Source organism: Athene noctua, chromosome 15 (genome assembly GCF_965140245.1).
Source record: "Athene noctua chromosome 15, bAthNoc1.hap1.1, whole genome shotgun sequence".
NCBI classification, from domain to species: Eukaryota; Metazoa; Chordata; class Aves; order Strigiformes; family Strigidae; genus Athene; species Athene noctua.
This window is the reverse complement of record NC_134051.1, coordinates 8,392,451-8,413,872: the sequence shown is the minus strand read 5'-3', so window position 1 is coordinate 8,413,872 and position 21,422 is coordinate 8,392,451. Positions and strand designations below refer to the sequence as shown.

General features: G+C 41.1%; 1 protein-coding gene across 1 annotated transcript; it reads left to right on the top strand.

The window, feature by feature from the left end:
• The first annotated feature begins 326 nt into the window (after positions 1 to 326).
• On the top strand, positions 327 to 21,134 carry EIF3B (eukaryotic translation initiation factor 3 subunit B). The gene is made up of 19 exons (XM_074919421.1): positions 327 to 1,096; positions 5,744 to 5,936; positions 7,260 to 7,379; positions 7,470 to 7,527; positions 8,207 to 8,335; positions 9,340 to 9,497; positions 10,414 to 10,545; positions 10,645 to 10,711; positions 11,254 to 11,300; positions 12,114 to 12,324; positions 12,906 to 12,978; positions 13,458 to 13,580; positions 14,076 to 14,154; positions 15,001 to 15,139; positions 15,767 to 15,892; positions 16,378 to 16,455; positions 16,916 to 17,024; positions 17,548 to 17,665; positions 18,832 to 21,134. Exons 1-18 carry the CDS (start codon positions 583 to 585, stop codon positions 17,649 to 17,651), a joined length of 2,460 nt encoding a protein of 819 aa, XP_074775522.1. The 5' UTR covers positions 327 to 582; the 3' UTR covers positions 17,652 to 17,665; positions 18,832 to 21,134.
• Positions 21,135 to 21,422: the final 288 nt, after the last annotated feature.

The window sequence follows — 21,422 nt, the reverse complement described above, 5'->3', positions numbered from 1 at the left end:
TGCGGGCGAGCGCACGGTGCGGGGTTTGTAGGGGGGAGACGGTCCGGCTTCGCGTCGGTGCGAGGTCCTGTCGCCTCCCGCCTAGCGCTGGTCCGGGACTTGCGCCGAGCTGCCGAAACCGCGGGAAGATTTCCCCCCGTGCAGCGCAGTTAAACGTCACGGCGCCTCCCGCCTTCCGCTTCCCGGAAAATGGTTCGGCCGAACCCCGCCTCGGCCGCCTGGGAGGAGGCGCCATCTTGGGCTTGACCACAGCGGGGCACGAAATGGGGGGGGACCGGGGCTGCGGTGGGGCGAGAGGGAGCGGGAGCCGCCGCTGGCTGAGCGGGGAGCGGGCGGCGGCGGGTTCGGCAGCGGCCCGTGAGCACAGCGCGGGGAAGGCGGCGGCGGGCGGGAGCTGCGCCGGGGCAGAGCCCGTCCGCGCCGCCCTGCCGCCCCGCGGCCGTTGGTAGGCGCCGCCGCGCGAGGCCCGCCGGGGCTGGCGCACATGGCCCGGCCGTAGGAGCCTCCCCGCCCCTCCCCCGCTCCCTTCCCGTCGCGCTGGAGCTGGGAGCGCGCGGCCCGCCCGGCCCCGCACCGACCCCCATGCAGGACACCGAGGAGAGCCCGGCGGCCGCCGCGCCGCCCGGCGCACAGGGCCCCGCCGAGGAGCCCGAGCAGACGGACGGGCCCTCGCCGCCGCCGGCGGAGCCGCTGCAGCAGCAGGAGGAAGAGGAGGAGGAGGGAGAGGGGCAGGAAGAAGAAAGCGAGTCCGAGGCGCCGCCGGGGCCCCCCGAGCCGCCGCCGCCCGCCGCCGAGGAGCCCGCCGCAGCCGCCGAGCCCGAGCAGCCGCCGCCTCAGCCGCCCTCGCCTCAGCCGCCGTCGGGCCGCGAAAGCCCCGAGAAGGCGGAGCCCGATGCTGAGCCGGCGGCCGAGCCCGAGCCCGCGGCCGAGCCGGCGGCGGAGGCCAAGACTGAGCCGCTGGCGGAGGCCGAGCCGGCGGCCGAGCCCGGCGCGGCGCAGGAGAACGGGGAGGCCGCGCCCGCCGCCCCGGTCGAGCCCGAGGACGAGATTTCCTTCAGTGACCCCGAGGACTTCGTGGACGACATCAGCGACGAAGGTGCGGGCGGGAGGGCAGCCGGAGCCCGGGCCTGGTCAGGCCGGCCCGAGGGGAAGGGAGGGGCCGCGGGGGGGCGGGAGAGCTCCGGCGCTGGGCCCCGGGCCTGCCCGCCGCGCCGGAGCGCTGGGGGGGCCGCGGCTGCTCCGGGAGGAGCCTGCTGGGGGGTGCGGGGGGGAAACGCTCTGCTCCCCCGAGCCCCCGTGGGCCTCGCCGCCGTGGTAGTGTGCTGACTGCTCGTAGTAGTAAGTACACGTCTTCATCGTAGTGGTGTTTCTTAAGTGAGCCTTCTGGCACGTCTGTGCACTGGACGATGCTGCTTAATAGCTGTTCTTAAATGTACTATTAAACTTCGAGTATCGATCCGTGGGCTGCCCTCACAAAGTGGAATCGTCAACTTGGTTGCTTTCCATCTGCCTCTATTAGTTCAACTCAACTGTAAAAAACGCGTTTTAAATTGTTGACTTTATCTTTACAAACTAGATTTCATCCTGCTGTGTTTTCCATGCATCTGGAGTGAAATTCATGGAGAAAAAGTACGTGTTTGAGAAGAGTTAACGGTCACTTTGTGACAAAAAAAATACAGAAAAATTATTTCTTGCAGTTAAAAAGTCATACTGAAGCTCTTCTAAAGAATTGGTTATTGACTGCCTTAAAATGGCTAAGCCATTCTGTAACAGCATCGATAATTATGGGAGTACCTACTTTGGGCATACAGGAGTTAGAACACTTTTAATATCTTTCAGATAAGTCTAGATAAATCATCTCAGTTCTTGGAAGAGCAAAAGTGTTTATTTTGCCAGTGCTGCTGTAGGGTCTTACATACATATATTCTGTGTGTTGTAGGGTCTTATCTTACATATATCAGAACTGGAAACATGTTTCTTAAAGCATGTGGTTGTAAGTTTGTTGTTTCATTTGGCACTGGAATACAGGTGGTGTATGTGCCTTCCAGTGTTCCAGTCCTGTGATTAGCTTAATAAAACAGCAGAAAAATATCTTTGATTAAGAGAGTGTTTGCTGTTCTCAATTTAGCAGTCTGTATAGCTCTTTGAACTTGCACTTTTGTTTTAGAAGGACCTTGGCAAAATTGTCTGCGCATTCTTTTTGTCTAGTTACGTGTTTGTGATAGGCTTTGTCTATATTGAGGCTTATTATGTTCAATTCCATCTTTCTTCAGGAACTAGGCATTTTTCCATACTCACCTGTCTTATTGTTAAGGATTAAAATTTGGTGAACTTCTCAGCTGTATGAATAATACAGTGTTAGTGTCTGGATTACAGTGTTCAAGTTTAGTCACTCTTGCTGTTCTGGCTTTCCATGTGTGTGTTACTTCTTGAGCTTCCTTATTTCTTTCCCCTTATCCTGATGACTCCCCAAGGAGAAAGGCAGTCCATCAGTGTCACTGAGCCAAGGCTGTTTCAGTGCTTATGATGACATTGCATCTCCAGGAACACCTTTGAGCTGGACCAGCTTTAGGATTGGACCATCTCAGATGCATTCCTTCAACTTTTTTTCCAGGATGGTGTTGGCGTGGCAGGACAGCTGATCTGGGTTGAAGCAGGAGAAGGGATGTGTCAGATAACCACTCCGGTGCGATGAAGCTTTACTTCAGATAATGAGAGTGGTCCTTAAAATACTGCCAGCTGAATATAGCTGCGCACCCACCACACCCTCCTTTTCTTGTGGGTGGAATAAGAGCTGGCTAAACCAGCTTCTTACACTTTGAAGATTCCTTTGTTAACAAATTTGAATTAAGAGAGAGGGTACAATGTAGGTATTTGTCTTTAATCTGTTACAGTTGTGATTCCAGACAGGGTATTGCATTCTTGCACATGAATCTAAATATGCATTCCTTGGTTTGTCTGTAGGCCTACAAAGTCTTTTGTCAGAAGTGGTTATGAAAAAATTACTAATAGTGCCTAGAAAATTACCCTATTGTGTTTTTTATTGGTTTTGGTGGGTTTTTTCTTGTAGACTTCTGTGGAAATGTCCTTGTGGGACATGCCTTCATTTCATGTCTGGGGAGAATCTAAGATATGGGATTATAGGGTAAATAAGAAATCTACAAGTTACTTTAATATTGGCTTCAAAATTCCTTCTTTCAATCCTTGCAATTCTTGTGGGCATAGCCAACACTTCACTGCATGTGTCCCAAATCCTAAGCAAGCGCTTACCTATCCACAAGTTCAGGGTATTGTCAGCTGCCTGGAGTACACTTACTCCTGAAAGGATGTCCTGAGATCCAGTATATACTAGAAGTTAACTTACAGCATTCATCGGCGTTGTTCTCTTCTGGATCTCTTTAACAGTTAGGGTCAGCTTTCAACTTTGCAGCAAAGTTAAGGAGGGAGAAGTGGTCCAAAATACCTTGGTAGTAACTTAGACCACTTTCAGTCTGTGTAGTAGAAAATACTGTTTATGGAGTGATAGCCAGTACCCACTGCTGTACTTTTGAAAGAAGTCAGGTTTTTGCTCTATGTCCCATTTTCCTTCTCCTTCTTTGCCTACATATTTGTTCCAAATAGTGCTTTTAAGGTGGTTGTCATCTGTGACGGTGCTTATTGGGACTGGTGCCTCTTCCTGTCAAGTCTTTTGCTTATCTTCAGTGATCCTTATGGTTTTGTGCTACCAGAATATCTGTTGTTAACTCCGGGGGTTTTAATGAGCTTTTCTTGTGCCTGACTTTTTCTTTTTCCAATTTTCAGTCTGCTGCTAAAGGCTTCCTTCTAACTTGTTTCTTAAACATGAACTTCTAGCAAGTCCTCCAGCTCTTCACTAATCTTTGTGTTGTACACCCTTCACTGAATATTTGACTTGCTTTGAGGCAGACATGTGGGCTTAGCCATTTTTTAATAGTTGCTACAAACTAGTAAACAGCTGCTATAAACGGGAGAAATTTGTGGGTATAATCTAAAGTGTGCAGAGTAAGTAAAATGATGTGACATGGAGGATTATTCCTTTAACGTCTTCAGCTTTTTTTAGTTGCTACCATTAATAGTAGGTTTTCACATTTTCTGGGTCTTTGTTATACAAGTTAGCATCTTTTAACTTCTTAATTGTAGTTCCTGCATGTGCACGGAGAGCATCTTTTTGAGTAATAAATACTACAAACAACATTCTGTAAGTATTACATAATTTTGGTGGTGATAGCATCTGTTTATGCATAAGCTTTTGTGAAGCATATTGCCCCATATCAGTGGAAAGCCTCACACACAATAACTTGTTGAAGCTTAAAGTTATAGAAGGCCAATGGTTTTTGGTAGTTTCTTTAGACTACAACAATGCAATCATGTTATGTCACGGGGCCGTGAATGATTACACTGTGAAACAGTCAGTAATCTAGACATGAACTGACGTGTGTGCTCAAGGATAGTATGTGATTTTATTCCTGGAAAGGTTTAAAAATAACCTTAGGTTAAAGCTATTTGAGAGATTGTTCAGATATCCTTGTCTTTAGTGCTTCTATTTCAATCCACTGAGGTTTGAATCACTGATGTAATTTTTATGACTTCTTGGATCTACGGGTCAGTACATTTCTGTAGTCAGGTAATGTTAATTTGAGAAGTGTGTTTAAATTCATACATTACCAGTGGGGTTTAGTTGGTGGACACAGAATAATAGAATTGACTTGAGGAATGAAGTTAGATGTGTCTAGAACTCTACAAAATTTATGTCTAGAAGCCTACCGTGTAAAAATAATGAAGCAGTGGTGTTAAAGCTTCTAATTTTGTGCACAACTGAGAAGTGTACTTTGTACCTTTTAACAGTTTTTGTCCCAGTGCCGTACGCAAGCCACAGCTGCGGCATTGCAGTCCTTCTGCATGTTCTCCCTGCTGTATATGGGAGACTTCAAGGAGGTTGTAAGCGATCTCAGTAGAGAGAATCGTGAAGCTGACAGTACAGGGACTGAACAGGCCATCCCGCTTGCAAGAATTCTCAAAATTTGTGAAATGATACGCAAAAGGAGAATTAGTATGGTTGAAGAATATCCAGAGTATGAAAAGGTCTGTGCTTGTTTTCACTTCCAGCATGCTTAAAGATGGCTTTAAGTGTCTTGTCTTAGACCTTCCTTTCTGCGTTTAATTAAAGGTTTGGACAGAGTGTGAGTTCTCAGGCATAATTATAGTGATGGTAAGACGTGCATGCAGAGCTTCCAGTACAGCCGATAGTTTTGCATTATGCTAAAGCTCGTGTAATTTGGGAGGGAGGTACATGTTACATTTCTTTTTATCAAAGTCATCTGGTTATAATTTGAGCAAGGCTTCTAGTCAGAGCTTGGGTAGTAAATCTTACAGTTATCTGCTCTATCGTCAATTTTGAGGACTTCATAAGCCAGTTCCAACTCCTGAAACAAGCTAATAGTGCAAGTGTTGACATCCTCTATGTAAGGTATTCCTTCGAGAAAGAATTCAAGAATTAGCTGCTTGAAATTTGCCCAGGCAGTACTGTTGGAGTGTTGTGTATTCACTTCAGCTGTTTCTCTGATAGAACGTTCATTCAATACCAAGTTTCTTAAACGATTCTTGAAATTTCCTGAAATTGGAAGTCTTTCTGTTCTCTTACTGTCACTGTTCTTTTCGCATTTCTGTCTTCCTCCTTAATGATGTAAACTGGTGCCTTAGTTTCTTGTGTGCTTTGACTTTTCAGAGTTACTTGGTGATGTACTAAAAGATCAACCACAGGAAGCAGATGGAATTGACTCAGTAATCGTCGTGGATAATGTTCCCCAGGTTGGACCAGACCGACTTGAGAAACTAAAGAATGTCATCCACAAAATATTTTCCAAGTTTGGTAAAATTATCAATGAGTTTTATCCAGAAGCAGATGGGAAGACAAAAGGGTAAGTCATTGTAACTCTTACTGGAAATAGGATTTAAAGCACTGCTCTGATTTACCCTTGATTATTAGTGTCAATACTTCTTGACCAGTTTTTGTGATGACCTCATAGTCACGCTCATCCCTTTCTTCTGCCTTAGTCTGTACAATCCTGACATCTAGTCTGAGTGACAAACAGAAGTTCCCGAGGGAGCTGAGAAGCTTAATAACTCATTAAGCTACAGTGTGGGGGGGATTAATTATGGAATCAGTTTATCTGGGTTTGGAAGACAAATTTCTGTGCAGTACTAAATGACATATTTTGTTAATTTTCTGCCATGGCTAATAAATAGGTTAAAAGACCATTTTACTTTAAGACTTAGTAGCAGGGGATGTACTGTTTATTGCAAAATAGACTGTCAGCATTCTGCCTCTGGTTGCGAGTACTTACATTAGGGACTCCAACTTCCTTAAATTCAGCGAGCCCTTTCCAGGACCTTTTTTCCTCTTTGCCAACTTCTGATCCTTGTTCCTGGTTAATTGCAGCATCTGAACTGAGAAGAAAGCTAACCAGAAATGATCAAGCCCAAAGGGAGAGGGCAAATGAAAGAAAGTTTTAGGGACACAAACCAAGCAAAAATCAATCCAATAAATACGAGGTTTTTCTGAGTCTTGTTACTGTGCTTGGAGTAGCATATATTCCTGAGTTTGGGATGAATCCATAGTTTAGAAAGCATTAAAAAAGTGGGTTTTCTGGAGTGGAAGGATTGTTGGTTCTGTAAGGTCAGCATGAGAAGCTCTTTCTCTCCGTTCCTGCCTCTCTTTGAGGCAGTGTGACAGTCTTCAGGGTACTGTTAATTTTAAATCTGCTGGGCTACAAATGTAGACTGTATTAGTGGCAAGAAGGAAGCTGAATTATATTCAGTGTAATTGAAAAATGAGTCCTGCTTTGAGATGTCTGTGATGGCAAGTTTTACAATTTCTAAGCGTCATTCAACTGGAAAGAGCTGCATACTTAACCTGCTGTTACTAGCTCTCATTGTTGTTCTGTGTTGCATTGAGCTTGCATTCATTGTTCAGTCTAGCCCATTTACAGAAAGGATATTGGTTTAGTTCAGGTCAAGCCCATACATCTAAAAAGTGTGTATGTCCCCATGGCCAAAATGAAGATTAATTGCTTTTGACCCCAATTGGTTGGGGACAAGACAAGAAGTTATTTTGTAGATGCTCTATATTGAGCTCTTGGTTCATTCCTATTGTTTCTTTTTTATTTATTCAATTTATTTTTTTGTTATGAGCTTGTTATTAGTCAATTATGACTTTCTACTTTTGTGTTCCTTCACTGTAGGTACATCTTTCTGGAGTACATGTCTCCATCTCATGCGGTGGATGCTGTGAAGAATGCAGATGGATACAAACTGGATAAACAGCACACTTTTAGAGTCAACCTTTTCACAGACTTTGATAAGTGAGTGCAGCTATCGTGTCTATCTGTAGATTTTGGGATTCTAATCAAGAGGGCTTGCATGGAGCGTAACCAATCAAATTGCTCTTTCAGGTACATGACAATCAGTGATGAATGGGAAATCCCTGAGAAACAGCCATTTAAGGATTTGGTAAGGACTTTTTTGAAAAGTGGAGAGTTTATTCAGCATAATATAAATGATTCCTCATTTCTACAGTGTTCATATGAAAATAGAAACTATGTGTTAGTAGTGTTGTTATAAGTAGCAGTAGTGATCATATGCTCCTGTTTCTTCATTCTCACTGTCATGAAGTGACAGGAAGAGTTTGGTGGTTCTGCTTAGTAGTTCCACACAGGGTGAAACTTGAGAGTAGATAATTATTTTGGACAAGTAATTTAAAAATAGAATTTTGAAAGCATCTTCTTAATATTGTTAAATGTTTGAGGTAAATTTCTCTATTGCCACTATCTTTGTAAAAAGTCCTGTGGAGGAAGGGATAGGTTTTTTTAAAAAACAAAAAAACGCACAACAAACAAATAAAAAACCCAAACACCTGTCAAAAAAACCCTTAAGTTATTTTAGGTGAGAAGTGTTAAACATCATCAAACCACCTTGAAGGTCCACCTTTCCCACCTGTTCTCTTAGCCTTCAGTAATCAGTAGTTCGAATTATTTAATTTACCATTACAAAAAAGTTCTTAAAATGAAGACTCCAAAGTTGCACGCTCTGTGTAAGACTGACTTCCACCTGCCAGGTCGATATTAATTTGGGGAGCTTGTCATCTTAGCCTTTGACTCACTAATAATCTTTTCACTTCTGTTTCTCTTAGGGGAATCTCCGATACTGGTTGGAAGATCCAGATTGTAGGGATCAGTACAGTGTGATCTTTGAGTCAGGAGACCGGACGTCCATTTTTTGGAATGATATCAAGGAACCTGTTCAAATTGAGGACAGAGCAGTGAGTGTCCTGGAAGTGCTGTACATTGCAGATACACTGTCAGTCTCATTCATTTTATGACATTTCAGATTTTTGGTTTTTTTTAAACAGATATTTTTTTCCCTATTGCTGAAATACTTTCTTCTTCCTTTTGAAGAGCAGTGGTGAAATTACATACTTTAGATTTAGCTGCTTAGGTAAAACAAATGTGAAGTTAACTTGCTCTTTTTCTTTAACTGGTCCGTGATGCCTATTAGTTTCCTCCATCTGTATATTATAGATGATTCAGAAAGACCTGAAAATGCAAAGTCAGAGTTTGAGGAGTACTATTCATTAGAGCTGAGTATGTGTTTAAGTATGCTGCTTCTGATCCCTTTTTGCTTTTTTGCTGACCACAGAGGTGCTAAAGAGGAATAGCTGGTTTGGTAATAGCATATAAAAGGGAGAGTTAGTGTGCCTGTCTGCTGCAGGCATTTGACTTGATGAGAACTGTTGGTACCCAGAAGCATATTCTTTAATAACATTATGCATTACAGTAGGAAGAACTTGGCTCTGGGATGATGAGTAATTCTGCTTGTCACCATGATCACTGGCTGTGGCCTGTATTGCTGAAACCTCTCTAACTTAACTGAAGGTCAAGAGCTGTATTGTTAAGAAATTCAAAATACTTGCCCTTACTTCTGAGGAGAGTATGTTCTTACTAGGGCTGAAAGACAACAAGGAAACCCAAGGCTGTTAGGTGGGTTTAATTGTTAATATACAGTGGTTCTCGCTGTATCTGAAAAATTATTTTGGTGACCAGTAAGTTGATAAGGTCTTGATTGACAGTTTTCAACCTAAAGAATAAGTATTGTGCATTACGTGCATGAAATTAAACTCTGCAGTTCATCCAAGGTATCACTAATTCTGAGATCTTCACTTAGTAAATGGATTTGCAAACTGTGATAGTACAAGCCACACATTCTTTCCCCTTTAGGATTCTGGCACGAAATTAAACGTTTGTGTATACTTTTTTTTACATCTAGCGGTGGACAGAAACATATGTACGTTGGTCCCCAAAGGGCACCTACCTGGCTACGTTCCACCAGAGAGGCATCGCCCTTTGGGGTGGAGAGAAGTTCAAGCAGATCCAAAGGTTTAGTCACCAGGGGGTGCAGCTCATTGACTTCTCGCCCTGTGAAAGGTATGGAGGATGACACTGGTTTGGGCTAAGGGATCAAAAGTATGAAGCACACACTTTCTGGCTGCTGTGCTTTCAAATCTCATGTGGTTGGGTCTTCTGTTCTCCTTTGCCTTTAGAAGTACTGCTTTTCATGCATGTATCTTTTTTGGAATGAGTGAAACTCTTGCCTTTCTTTGACTTCAGTAAAGATACTTAAGATAATCTGAAATAATTGGTCTGCAAAACTGAGCTGACAAGTTTCCTCAAAGATGATGTTACTCCAAGGGAGAACAACATATTTTTTTCTTTTTAGCTGGAGGGAATGTCTGTAGTGTTAGATTTTTACTTCTCTGAAAAGTTTCAGTTAAGCAGCATCCTTCAAATCTGTAGTACTGAATTGAATTCCTTAAGTTTTCTTTAATGTTGAAGGGCTCTTTAGAGAAGGCTAAAATAATTCCAGGACTGAGATGCATCTTGTTTTGCTAGTTTTCAAGTAACATATTTAGAAGCAGTCAGGTGTTATGATGTATTGTATTAGATTATTTATGTTTAAATGGAAAAGTCTATCATACCTATAGTTCAGGTTGGCTAAAGTAAATGGTTTTATATTTGATTCAAAACCAATTACATCCTTGTGGCAAAATTATAGTAGGTAACACTGTTTCATTAGTTCCTCTGTCTTGCAACAGCAATATGGGAAGACTTGCATGTAAATCTAGAGTCTTTTCAGCCAGAGAAATGCCAAGGAAATACTGTGTCTTGGAAACTTTCTCCCCCTTTATCATACTGTTCTTATTTTTCCCTTCTCTAAAAAAATCCCATTAGAGAAACTGCTGTTTGAAAGTGCATTGTATTTAAATACTAATTGGATGAAAGTTTGCTTGTAGCAACATACTAGACAAAGTTTCAATAGTGAAATTGATTATTTCTTTTGTAGGTATTTAGTGACTTTCAGCCCTTTGATGGACACACAGGATGACCCTCAGGCTATTATCATCTGGGATATTCTGACTGGGCAAAAGAAGCGAGGATTCCACTGTGAAAACTCAGCTCACTGGCCTATTTTTAAGTAGGTTGAGAAATGGAATTAGAGAGAAGCAGTTCCAGACTTCGTTTAATAAAAAGGCAGTTCCTATCTAATATTCTTTTTTTTTTTTTTTTTTATTAGATGGAGTCATGATGGTAAATTCTTCGCTCGAATGACTTCAGATACCCTTAGCATCTATGAAACACCTGTAAGTTTTTGCTTTTTTTTTATAATGCTTACTGCATTACAATGTCAGTCTTTTCCACAGTATCTTAATTTAAAGGATATATTTTAATAATACCCTCTAGAGCTGGTCTTAAAAGGGGAGAAATCCATTTGCTCTTGTCTTGTTTTCTGGGTGAAAAACTTTAGCTGAGTCTGACAGTAAATTCTGCACAGCTCGATATACTACTAAGTGTCGATAGGATCGAGGTTATGTGATGCCTGCCAGCTGTCAGTAGAAGGTGACTGCCAAAGTACCCAAAATGCACTATAAATTGCAGCCTAATGTAGTCTGTTTTGGGGTTTTTTGTTGTTATTGTAATTCAGGCTGCTGTACTCATTAATTCTGTACAGCAGTTCTTACTTTATTGGTAATTGTGATATATGTATGTTCATAAAAAATAGGGATACAGGATCTCTGAAAATTATACACAAGCTCCTAGTTTATGTGCTCTAATAATGAGTAGAAGGTGCATGTGTAAATATAAGAATGTTACTAACATGAAAATTCACGCCTTTCTCTTTTAGTCTATGGGTTTGTTGGACAAAAAAAGCTTGAAAATCACTGGGATCAGGTAAGTCTATTCCTTTGTAGGAACCTGCTCTCTTTAGTTGGAATCTTTGTCTGGGGCTTTGTTATGGTGAAAGGAATCTTTAGACTATTGACTAGAGCAAATGGCCTCATATGCTGAACTGATCAAATTAGACAAAGTGGCAAGAAGGAACAGAAAATTCACCATTTATTGCTGTCCACAGTTGACAGCTTGTATGCTTTGAAATCCTCTTTGTGGTACTGCTTAATCCAGGGTCACACTTGGGAGTCCTGTTTCTTGTCTAGAAAACCAAAGTGGAATGCAGTTTGTTAGGGAATATCTCCCTAACAAGATTTGTGTGCCGGCTTAAGCCAGTGTACTCTGTGCTGCCTCTTGGTGAGGAATGGGTTGGGTTTTGTGTGTGTCTGCACAATAGACACTGATTCACGTGAGAGTTATTGAGGTACCTCTCTGTAAAGCAATGAGAAAATCAAGTGTACCCAGGTGCAAGAAGATTGTTTCCATGTAATTTAATAGGAGTTTTTTGCTCATAGGTTTTATCAGCCTGTTTCTAAGATCTTTAGTGGTTACACTGGGTGTAACCCTTAGTCTCTAGTGAAATGTACTGTTTTGATAACATTGGTCATATAGCAAGTTTAAATAGCAGATTAAACATCTGTTTGGGTATGATATGTGTAAAGTTATTAAATTGTCCTCAGTTGCTTTGTATGTATCTGTCTTTATTGAGAGTTGATATTTGCCTGCAGCATTCAGATAAAATGATGAAAATGGTTTCTGCTTGTAGTATCTCTAACTAAAAATTAAAATGGCATATTTTTAACTTTTTTCCTGTAGAGACTTCTCATGGTCTCCAGGTGGTAACATAATTGCTTTCTGGGTGCCTGAGGACAAAGACATCCCAGCAAGAGTGACTTTGATGCAGCTGCCTTCTAGACAAGAAATTCGTGTGCGGAATTTATTCAATGTCGTAGATTGTAAACTGCACTGGCAGAAGAATGGAGATTACCTGTGTGTGAAGGTAGACAGGACTCCCAAAGGCACACAGGTATGTGGGTTCTGATTATATTCATAAAATTGGGTTCTATCTCATGCTGACACCTCATTTTCTTACAGTACCATCTTTTAATATAGGCAGTGTAAATTATATGATGTCAAAACTATTTTTCTTTTTTCCATTTGATTTTTGAAGTGTGTGGAGAGCAAAATGTGTGTTATGTTTGCATCCAAGATTTGCTTTGACTTTAGTGGCATCGTGGACTTGGGTGAGAGCTATATGCCTTACCTCTTTCCCTGCTCACTGCTAAGCAGTTGTTGAACAGACTGTAGGTCATGCTGTATCATTTGCTGTATGTTTTATCTGTCTGTCTTAAATTTTGTAACAGTCTGAAAAGAAACAAATGCTTTCATACAAGTCTTATTCTTTATCAGAACGGATAAATTCAGGATGGGTTCAGTAATGAGGCATAATGTATTTGTCTGCTGTCATTAAAGAAGCAAATCTTAATTCTGACTGGCAGAATTGCATCCTGACAGGCTAATTGTGTAGTTGTCCTTCTGTGCCTAGCAATAAAATTACTTGCTCTGCTGCTTCTGTGCTGGATAATTAGCTGACCTTGGTCTTTACAGGGAGTAGTGACCAACTTTGAAATATTCCGAATGAGAGAGAAACAGGTGCCAGTGGATGTGGTGGAAATGAAAGGTGATGCCCGTATTTCCTTACTTTTGATATTTTAACTTTAAGTAGACACTTGCATGTATCTTAGAAATTCCTGTCAACATCTGATGTAATTAGGAAGTTAACTCTTGATAGGAGCTACAGTATTGGTGTTGCAGGGTGTCTCATGTAAAAGTGATAAAACTTTTGAGGCTATTCATGCTTGTGACTGACTTGAAAAATGACAAAACTGAAAATGGGTTACTAATAGAGATGGTAGGGCTGATACTATGAATGTATTTTGTAGAAGATGGGAGACTGTGGAACTATTGTTTGACTGAAACACTTCCCATAACTCCCTGCATTTGCCTTATCAGCCTGTGCTTTAAAAGATAGTCTGTATGGCAAAGTGTTAACTGATGGGTTCCCTCTCTTTAGCATCTTGGTTTTCTCTGGTAACTACTTGAGATCAAAGCTTTGTATTGTTTTTTGACAGAGTTTTGACCCCTGTTTTTTTGTTACAGAAAGCATCATAGCCTTTGCTTGGGAACCAAATGGAAGCAAGTTTGCTGTGTTGCATGGTGAAACTCCACGAATTTCAGTTTCCTTTTACCATGTTAAAAACAATGGGAAAATAGAACTCATAAGTAAGTGACTGAAAACCAAGTAAAAAGTGCAGATACTAAGCATTTTGCATGGCAGTAGATGCAGTAAACTCAAAATTGTGATGTTTGTGGTGAATAACATGGCAATAGGTGCTATGCCTGACATTGTATTCTAGAAATTGAACTTTCTGGTGACAGCTAAACCATTTTCAATTTGAATCAGTGTGGGGTCTGGGAATAAAAGGCCTACAAGCCACAGTAATTTTGTGGCCTTGGGAAGTTTGTGTGAGACAATAGCACAGACTTGGCTCAATTTTATCTAAAATTTATTCCCAAGTTGGTGGTTGGGATCGTCTGATCTCTTTCTTCTGCTAGCTTGGGATGTTCTGGTGCCACTGGGTTTTGTCTTTAGAAGTGTAGAGTTAAGGGCTTGCAGACTTCAGAAATGTCTTTTGAGAAGTAGATGGAATTGACTGCTTGTAAGCTAATTGATGTCACTGGACTATCTTTTTCTGAATTTGTCTTGTTTCTTTCCAGAAACATTTGACAAACAGCAGGCAAACACGATATTCTGGAGTCCTCAAGGGCAATTTGTAGTGTTGGCTGGCCTCAGAAGGTGAGTATTACACAGGCTACTGAACACCACATTAATTTTAAGGAGGAAAAAGACTAGAGTATTTCATCACTGTTTGGTATCTCCATGAACATTGCATTACTGTGTCATCCTGATACAGCTTTGCAAAAGCAAAGGAAAAGAAGTAGTGCAATTTCATGATGTAGCTTACTGCTTTCTGACTTTTGCTTGCTATTTTTGCACCATCAAACAAAGAATGCATTTTTCACAGAAAAGTGAATATCTAGAAACACTTTTCAGCTGTTTAGTTAAATGCTGACTCTCAACTAATCCGGTTTGAACCGTGCATGTGGCTCTTATAATGCTTTTGTTGTATAGCCTTGTGCCCCCTCATGGGACATACCTCTTAATGACAAAGCTGTTTTGTAAAAGAGTTACCAAGGAAGTTTCCTGTTAGAGCAAGCAAAAATTATTTTTGTTAGCCAGTTGAGTAGTGTTTGCCTTTACGTGCTTTCAGACAAGCACTGCTGTTCATCTTAGAAATATGGGGGTTTTTTAATCTTGCCTTCACTACGTAAATATGTCTAAGCATATGGTTGTTAAACTTTGGCTGTAACTTGCCTATAACATGTTTCCACAGTGACTTTAAGAACAGAAATAAAATGAGTTAAGGGTCACTGAACATAAAAGTGTCATTCTTACTTGGATTTTTGTTTTTTATTCATCACATTGCTTTCTAGCCACAGAGACTGGTATGAGCCTATCTCTTTGTTGCTGTCAAAATTTATCCTTGTAATGAGGAGCTGTGAAGATGCAGCTTGTAAAATGCTTTTTAAAAAACAGGCTATGCTAGTGTGTAAAACAATCTGTCTTGTTTTGTCTTTGTAGCATGAATGGTGCCTTAGCATTTGTTGATACATCTGACTGCACCATGATGAATATTGCTGAACACTATACAGCTTCAGATGTGGAATGGGATCCTACAGGCAGATACATTGTGACTTCTGTGTCTTGGTGGAGCCACAAGGTACTAATGCTTGCTTTCTTGTGTTTTTTAATTCCTTCTCTTCCAGAGGTATTGGAAAGAGCTGTTGGTTAGGAAGAGAAAATGGACACTGGTCATATGACTTAAAAGCTGCTCCCTAGTTTTATACATTAAATTCTGAACATCAATATTTATTTGGGCCATTAGCTTCATCAGTTGTCCAAAATAAGTTCTGGAAGGGCAGTTCGTGACTCTAAACTGAGTGTCCTTTTTCTGAATTTTCATTATGTCTTTAGTGGTTTGAAACTTGCTCTCCTTATGGACCACACAGAACAGCAGGATTTATTGCACCTGTCATTACTTTGCATGGTTCCAGCCACTGCACTGTAATCCTCTCCTGTACAAGTATAGAATCTGACGCTTAAGAATATGATAGAAGGGCTGGCTTAGTTTCAAACTGTTGTGGTCCTCTAGAAGGTAAAGCTTCAGTGGAACAAAGAGGTTTCTGAGGAATTTGACTTGTGCAAGGAAGGCACTGACAAAAAGAGCACCCTGGTTCTGTTGACTAATGGTGCTGGCTTCATAAAAAAAGACCCTTAAGACATGGAGCAAGGACTGCAGTGTTATGTTACAGCTTATCTTGACTGAGATGGTGCACTGCTCTTCCAGGTGGACAATGCATATTGGTTATGGACCTTCCAAGGCCGTCTACTTCAGAAAAACAATAAAGACAGGTTCTGTCAGCTTCTCTGGAGACCACGACCAACCACCTTGCTCAGTGAGGATCAGATAAAGGTAGTGTATTCCACTGACTCTCTGTGACGTTGATTTAGTGAATAAACATAATTGGTTTACTCCCTCTTTTTGAGGAGGAGGCCTGAATGGTTACAGCATTATGCGACTGCCTTTTGCCCAGAACTTGTGACAAAACTTTGCTGTAGTGGACCTCGCTTCTGGGAATGACTAAATGTTAACTGTTCTTTAAGTTCAGAATAGAAATGGTTGCCAGTTGTTCTTAGGGTACAGTGAAAGGGTATAAAGAATAACAAAATTGAATTTAGCTGTCCAGACTTCACTAATTGCATGTATACAGAAGCATTTGCATGATCTGTAAGCCAGGAAGAACAAACAAGATTATAGTGAAGGGAAATTGCCTCGAAGAGAGATGTTCTTAAAAAAAGCACAGCCTGTTTAGGCCTACTGAAGGAGTTCTTACAGAATATGATGGTTGTGATCGCTAGTCTGATATCCTAGTTGAAATAAAATTCCTTGTTTTACAGCAAATTAAGAAGGACCTGAAGAAATACTCCAAGATATTTGAGCAGAAGGATCGTCTGAGCCAGTCTAAAGCTTCAAAGGCAAGACACTTTCGGAATATAGACAAAATTCTTGTAACCTGTCCTCATTTATTTTGTAATGGTGACGCGTAAGCTAAACTTATTTTATAACAAATATTTGTGTTCATTTGAATCCAGATGGTTTGAGTTAGTTCCAATACATAGTTCAGATGGATGCTACTAAACTGTCAGCTTAAACAGTAATGAATCTGGAGAGGCACTGGTGTTATCTTGTTAAGCAAAGGCAGTAAAATTTTGGGGTTCTTGGTGAGTTGCTGCATTAGACAGTTTCTAAATTAAGAAAAGCTCTTTACATTAAAAAACCTCACCAAACCAGCCTTTTGATTACATAAGAGAAAGATATTTTTCCTTTAAGTCATAGAAAGTATGTTCATGAGAAGAAAGTTTAACTTGCTAACAAATGCATCACATGTGGATTTGATTTACTGGGGAGGTTAATGACCTCTTCCCGCCTCCGTAGGAGCTAGTGGAAAGGAGACGTACAATGATGGAGGAGTTCAGAAAGTACCGCAAGATGGCACAAGAGCTGTACATGGAGCAGAGGAACGAGCGCTTAGAGCTCCGAGGAGGTAAGTCACACCAGTACTTGTGAAGACTTGCTGCAAGATAACTGCTGCTGCTTAGCAAATAACTACCCTGTTCTGGGGATTCATCCACTACTACTCTTCCTCTGTTTCCTGCCAAAGCTAGTCCCTTGTTCTTTGAAGGCTATTTATACTTTCCATCCCAAATTGCAACACGATTTATTTATTTATTGTTATGGGAGAAAGCTCAAATATTGCTGGCTGCCAGATTGTGTTACCTGTGTTTTGCCTCACCTCTTTATGCTTTGCTGCAAACATTGGCTTGACTTTGGGAGAGACTGTGAAGAGATTTGGGTGTTGCATTTAACCAGAAAATCCACAGAAGCCCTGTGGTGGGAGACAGTAATGCCTTGGTTGTCGTTTGAAGAGTTTAGAGTGTACTTACTATGATTTGAAGCACCAAATACCTCTTACTTCACTGCTGATTTAAGGACTGTTTCTGCCAAAAGCATCAGATCCTTCCATTTCTGCCTTGATGCATTCAGTGTTAATGTTTTCTCCATTCCAGGGGTAGACACAGATGAGCTGGACAGCAATGTTGATGACTGGGAGGAGGAAACTGTTGAATTTTTTATCAATGAAGAAATTATTACCCTTGCAGAACCAGAGTAATTAATAAAACTGTGGTAAGACAGCACTACTCTTAGTAGAGAAAAACTTTTTTCTGTCAGCTATTGCTAGAGATTCAGTAATTTGCTTGAGAAAGTTAGGTCCGTTTGTTGCACGAGTGAAGGTATTGTTCTCTGAGTTGGTTTATGTTTTCTCTGTGGCTGGAGGGAGCAAAAGCTTTTTTTTTAAAAAGTAATCAGGTATGATCAGATTTATGAGTTGCACTGAGCGGGATACTTTGTATGTCCTGTCTTGCCAGAGTGATCAAACCCACAGAAGAGTTGGGGTCAACTTCTAAACACAGTGTGTTGCAGAGTCTGTAAGTTCTGTCAGTAGGAGGAACTGTAGTTAGTATGAGAGAGAAATTTTGCCTTTTGGAAGAATTGCATGTTAGTTCAAGACTGGACAGAGTTTAAATTCTGTACTAAAGATTTTATAGCAAGTTGACTGGGGGCTGATAAAACTTTGAGTAGATGTTTAAATATCCACAGGAACTCTGCTGTCATTTTCTAGAATAGTTGGGTAGAATTCAGGTAGAAGTAGATTCTTGTGTACTGGCTGTCACTGCCTGTTGGTGAAATCTTTTATTTAATCGAGTGCTTTTCCCGGTTCCTTTCTGTGAATTTGTATTACATATTTGTACATTGAAAATAGAGGCTACTTTCAGCCCCTGTTACAGGAGATGTCCTTTAGGGAGCTTGATGTTGTGTTGAGGGAGGGAAAAGATAATTTGATACTAAAGGCACTCACATAGGACTTAAAATCTGGAATGGGTTCCTGCTCTGTTTCGGACTTCATTTAAGAAAGGGGAGGGGGAGACTGCAAGTATGGCTTTTGCAGCTGTAAGTCACCCTACAGCTCCTTCAGCTCCAGATTATCTAAGGATATTCTTTACTAAGAAGTAAAATATGAGCAGTATACCTCTTGAACCTGTGAAAAATTCATAGCCTTGATACCTTTGACTATATTTGGATCTGGCTTATCTGTGTCCCATACATGGAGATCCTTTTGTGGAAGGAAGGGAGTGAAAAGCTGCTCAGTGTACGGATTTAAACAAACATCAGTTTAAGAACATGTGAAACACATCCTTACGTAGCCTTTCACCAGCTAGCATCTGTGGTGAGGTTGAGCTGCTTCTATAAAAACACAGTAACTAACTTGCCTCTTTTTTTCTTTTCTGCAGCACCACCATATCTTGTGCTGAAAAGAAGTTCGTTCATTTTCAGAAAACCTACATCAACTTGGGAATTTTTAATCCATATTCTTGCACTCTGGAAGGGTGGATGCACCAGATTTTCTCCATTCTGACACATTGTAGTGCCTTTAAATCTTGCTGCCTGCTGCAGTGAGACACTGGAAAGGCGCTGCTTTTAAATTTTTATTATTTTATTTTTTTTAGGGTTTTTTTTTTTCTTTTTTAAATCCACAACTACCAGTATTTACTTCCTGACTCCTGTGCAGTACTTACTAACTGGCAGTTTTTGATAATTGCCAGTGAGGTGAGATTCATCAGTGCACCTTTACACACACGCACGATGTTTCTGTTTCAGGACTCTTTCTATGTCCCAAGTGCATGGACAGGTGTTCATTTGGTTTGGGGAAAAGTCAACAGAACCATTTTCCGTATGATGTGTTTTAGTGTGCTGAAGCAGCACTACAGTGGGCTATATCCTCCTCCTTTCAGATTGTGAAAGGATGTCTCCCTCAAAGAGCTGAATATGGAAATAAAAGCAGACCTATACTAAAACCAGGCTGGCTACGTGTTGTTTGTAGGGAATCTTTCCCTGAATGATGGAAGTCAAACATTCAGTAATAAGAGTGTGTTTGCTATATTGACTATATGGTTCCTTTGGATTTTTATTTTAATCTTGGTTCCTCATGGCTCTTCTGGATTTGTGTTGTGGTTGGTTTGTTTTTTACAGTGATGGTGTGGCTCATTAATCTGAGAAGTTGACCTATTCACTGTAGTGGAGTGACTAGAAAAGGAGTGAATTTCTTAAAACACTTGCAGAGTGATACTAGCCTCAGGAATTACTGGATTAGTCTTATTAGTGAACATTGCAAACTTTAAGTGAAGTGCTCTGTATATACATGCCTTATGCTCCCTGTTACACTACCTAGTTTCATTTCTAAAGCCCTCTGTGCTCAGAGGGGAAAAGTGTACTTAAAGCTGGTGGAGCAACTTCTCTGTATTTGTATTTATAAGTAGAAATTCTTTTCTGGAGATTGTCAGCAGTGAGAGATTGGCCTGCTGCTTGCCCTTTGAGGGGCAGAGAGGAAGGGAGATGTTCCTGTCTCCTGGACAGGCCAGTGAAATTGTTGCTGTGAGCCCTCTTGACTGGCTCTTTTTAAACCCTGAGCTCCCTTACACAGCAGTGTGATGGTTTGGAAGCGGGAAGCAGAAAGTACCTGTTGGGGAAAGAGTAGCCCCACTCAGCTGGAGGCAGCCAAGGGACAGTAGTGTTTTTAGCACTCGCTTTTCTTTGTCCTTAGGCAAACTTGCTGTGATAGAAATGGCAAACCCCTCAACACCCATGTTCTCTTCACCACGAAGACTTCAAAATGATTGTTCCATAATGGTGGTATTGACTCAGTTTCAATAGTTCACTCTCAAACCAGTGGGTGTCTTTTTTTCCAGAAGTCTACATTACTTTCTGGTTTTCTGTGTTTGTTCATCCATAATCCATGTATACAGACATATAGACAATTCAAGTTTTGTCCGCAATATTTACCAAACTCAACTGGACTGGAAAAAAATACTTTCTGGCAAAACAATGCAGAAGAAATTCTAGCCTGTCAAAGTTCTTCAGTAATGTCTTGGACTTTTATAGGAGGAATAATTTTATTTACCCTTGTGAAGAGCTGACTTCTCAACTATTTTCTAAGTTATGAATCCAGTTGAAAGGCTTTTTTTTCCCCTGTTGCCGTGCAGTGAAATTTTAATGGGCTATTGTGTTCCTGGCCATTTTCAAAGTAAAAAAACGTAATGCCAGCATTTTAAAGAAATTGGGTTCTCTTCTCTGAAGTGTGCATCATCAGTGAGAAAAATAAACCAAAAAACCTACCCAAAACTTGATGTTCCTGTAGCAGCTTTGGTAGCTGACAAGATGTCCTGACCAGTTGAAGTCTCTTCTCATCTGTTACACTGACATTTCTGATGCTGCTCCCTTCAATTACTGTGTCTTTTCTGTAGTGTTTCTTACTTGAAATGCTTTTTCCAAATTATGTGCTACTGAAACTGCTTTATGGGTGAGTATTTGATAAACTAGTCTATTTGGCGTATCTTGAATAATCTGAGGAGTTGTAGTACGGAGGAAGGATCTTGTTGGATTGAATCCATGTTGGTTTGTAGCTTCAGGTACTCTGGCACTAGTTTTCAGCCTGTGGCCCTTAGAGGGGCTTCTGAAGGGTGGTCAAAACAGAAACAGGTTTGTGGGTGCTGTATAGAGAAGTATGGGTGGGGAGAAAGGCTCCAGCAGCAGTTGTACCCCCACTGAATACCTTTGAGGGTCCAGAATTTGGGCAGGTGGGGAGGGAGGGAAGTAAACCTTAAGCATTAAGTAGGATAGTATCTCTCATTGTGTTTGTTAAAGTATTGTCTTAAGTATTTTTAATGATTGTTATTAAATAGCAAGATTAACTGCAACAGTTCATATAATCCTGGGCTGGTCTTCACTTTCACAGTCTTTATTTTGATTTTGTAATAAATATTCTCATGACCCTTTAACCATCTACAGTCCCTAATGCAAATTTCATGGAGTAAATTTTGTTCAC

Bases quoted from the DNA above. Each gene is read 5' to 3' on its own strand.
- EIF3B (XM_074919421.1), top strand. From the start codon at position 583: ATGCAGGACACCGAGGAGAGCCCGGCGGCCGCCGCGCCGCCCGGCGCA. The intron at 8,336-9,339 runs GTGAGTGTCCTG...TTTTACATCTAG, and splicing joins TTCAAATTGAGGACAGAGCA to CGGTGGACAGAAACATATGT. The intron at 11,301-12,113 runs GTAAGTCTATTC...TTTTTCCTGTAG, and splicing joins TTGAAAATCACTGGGATCAG to AGACTTCTCATGGTCTCCAG.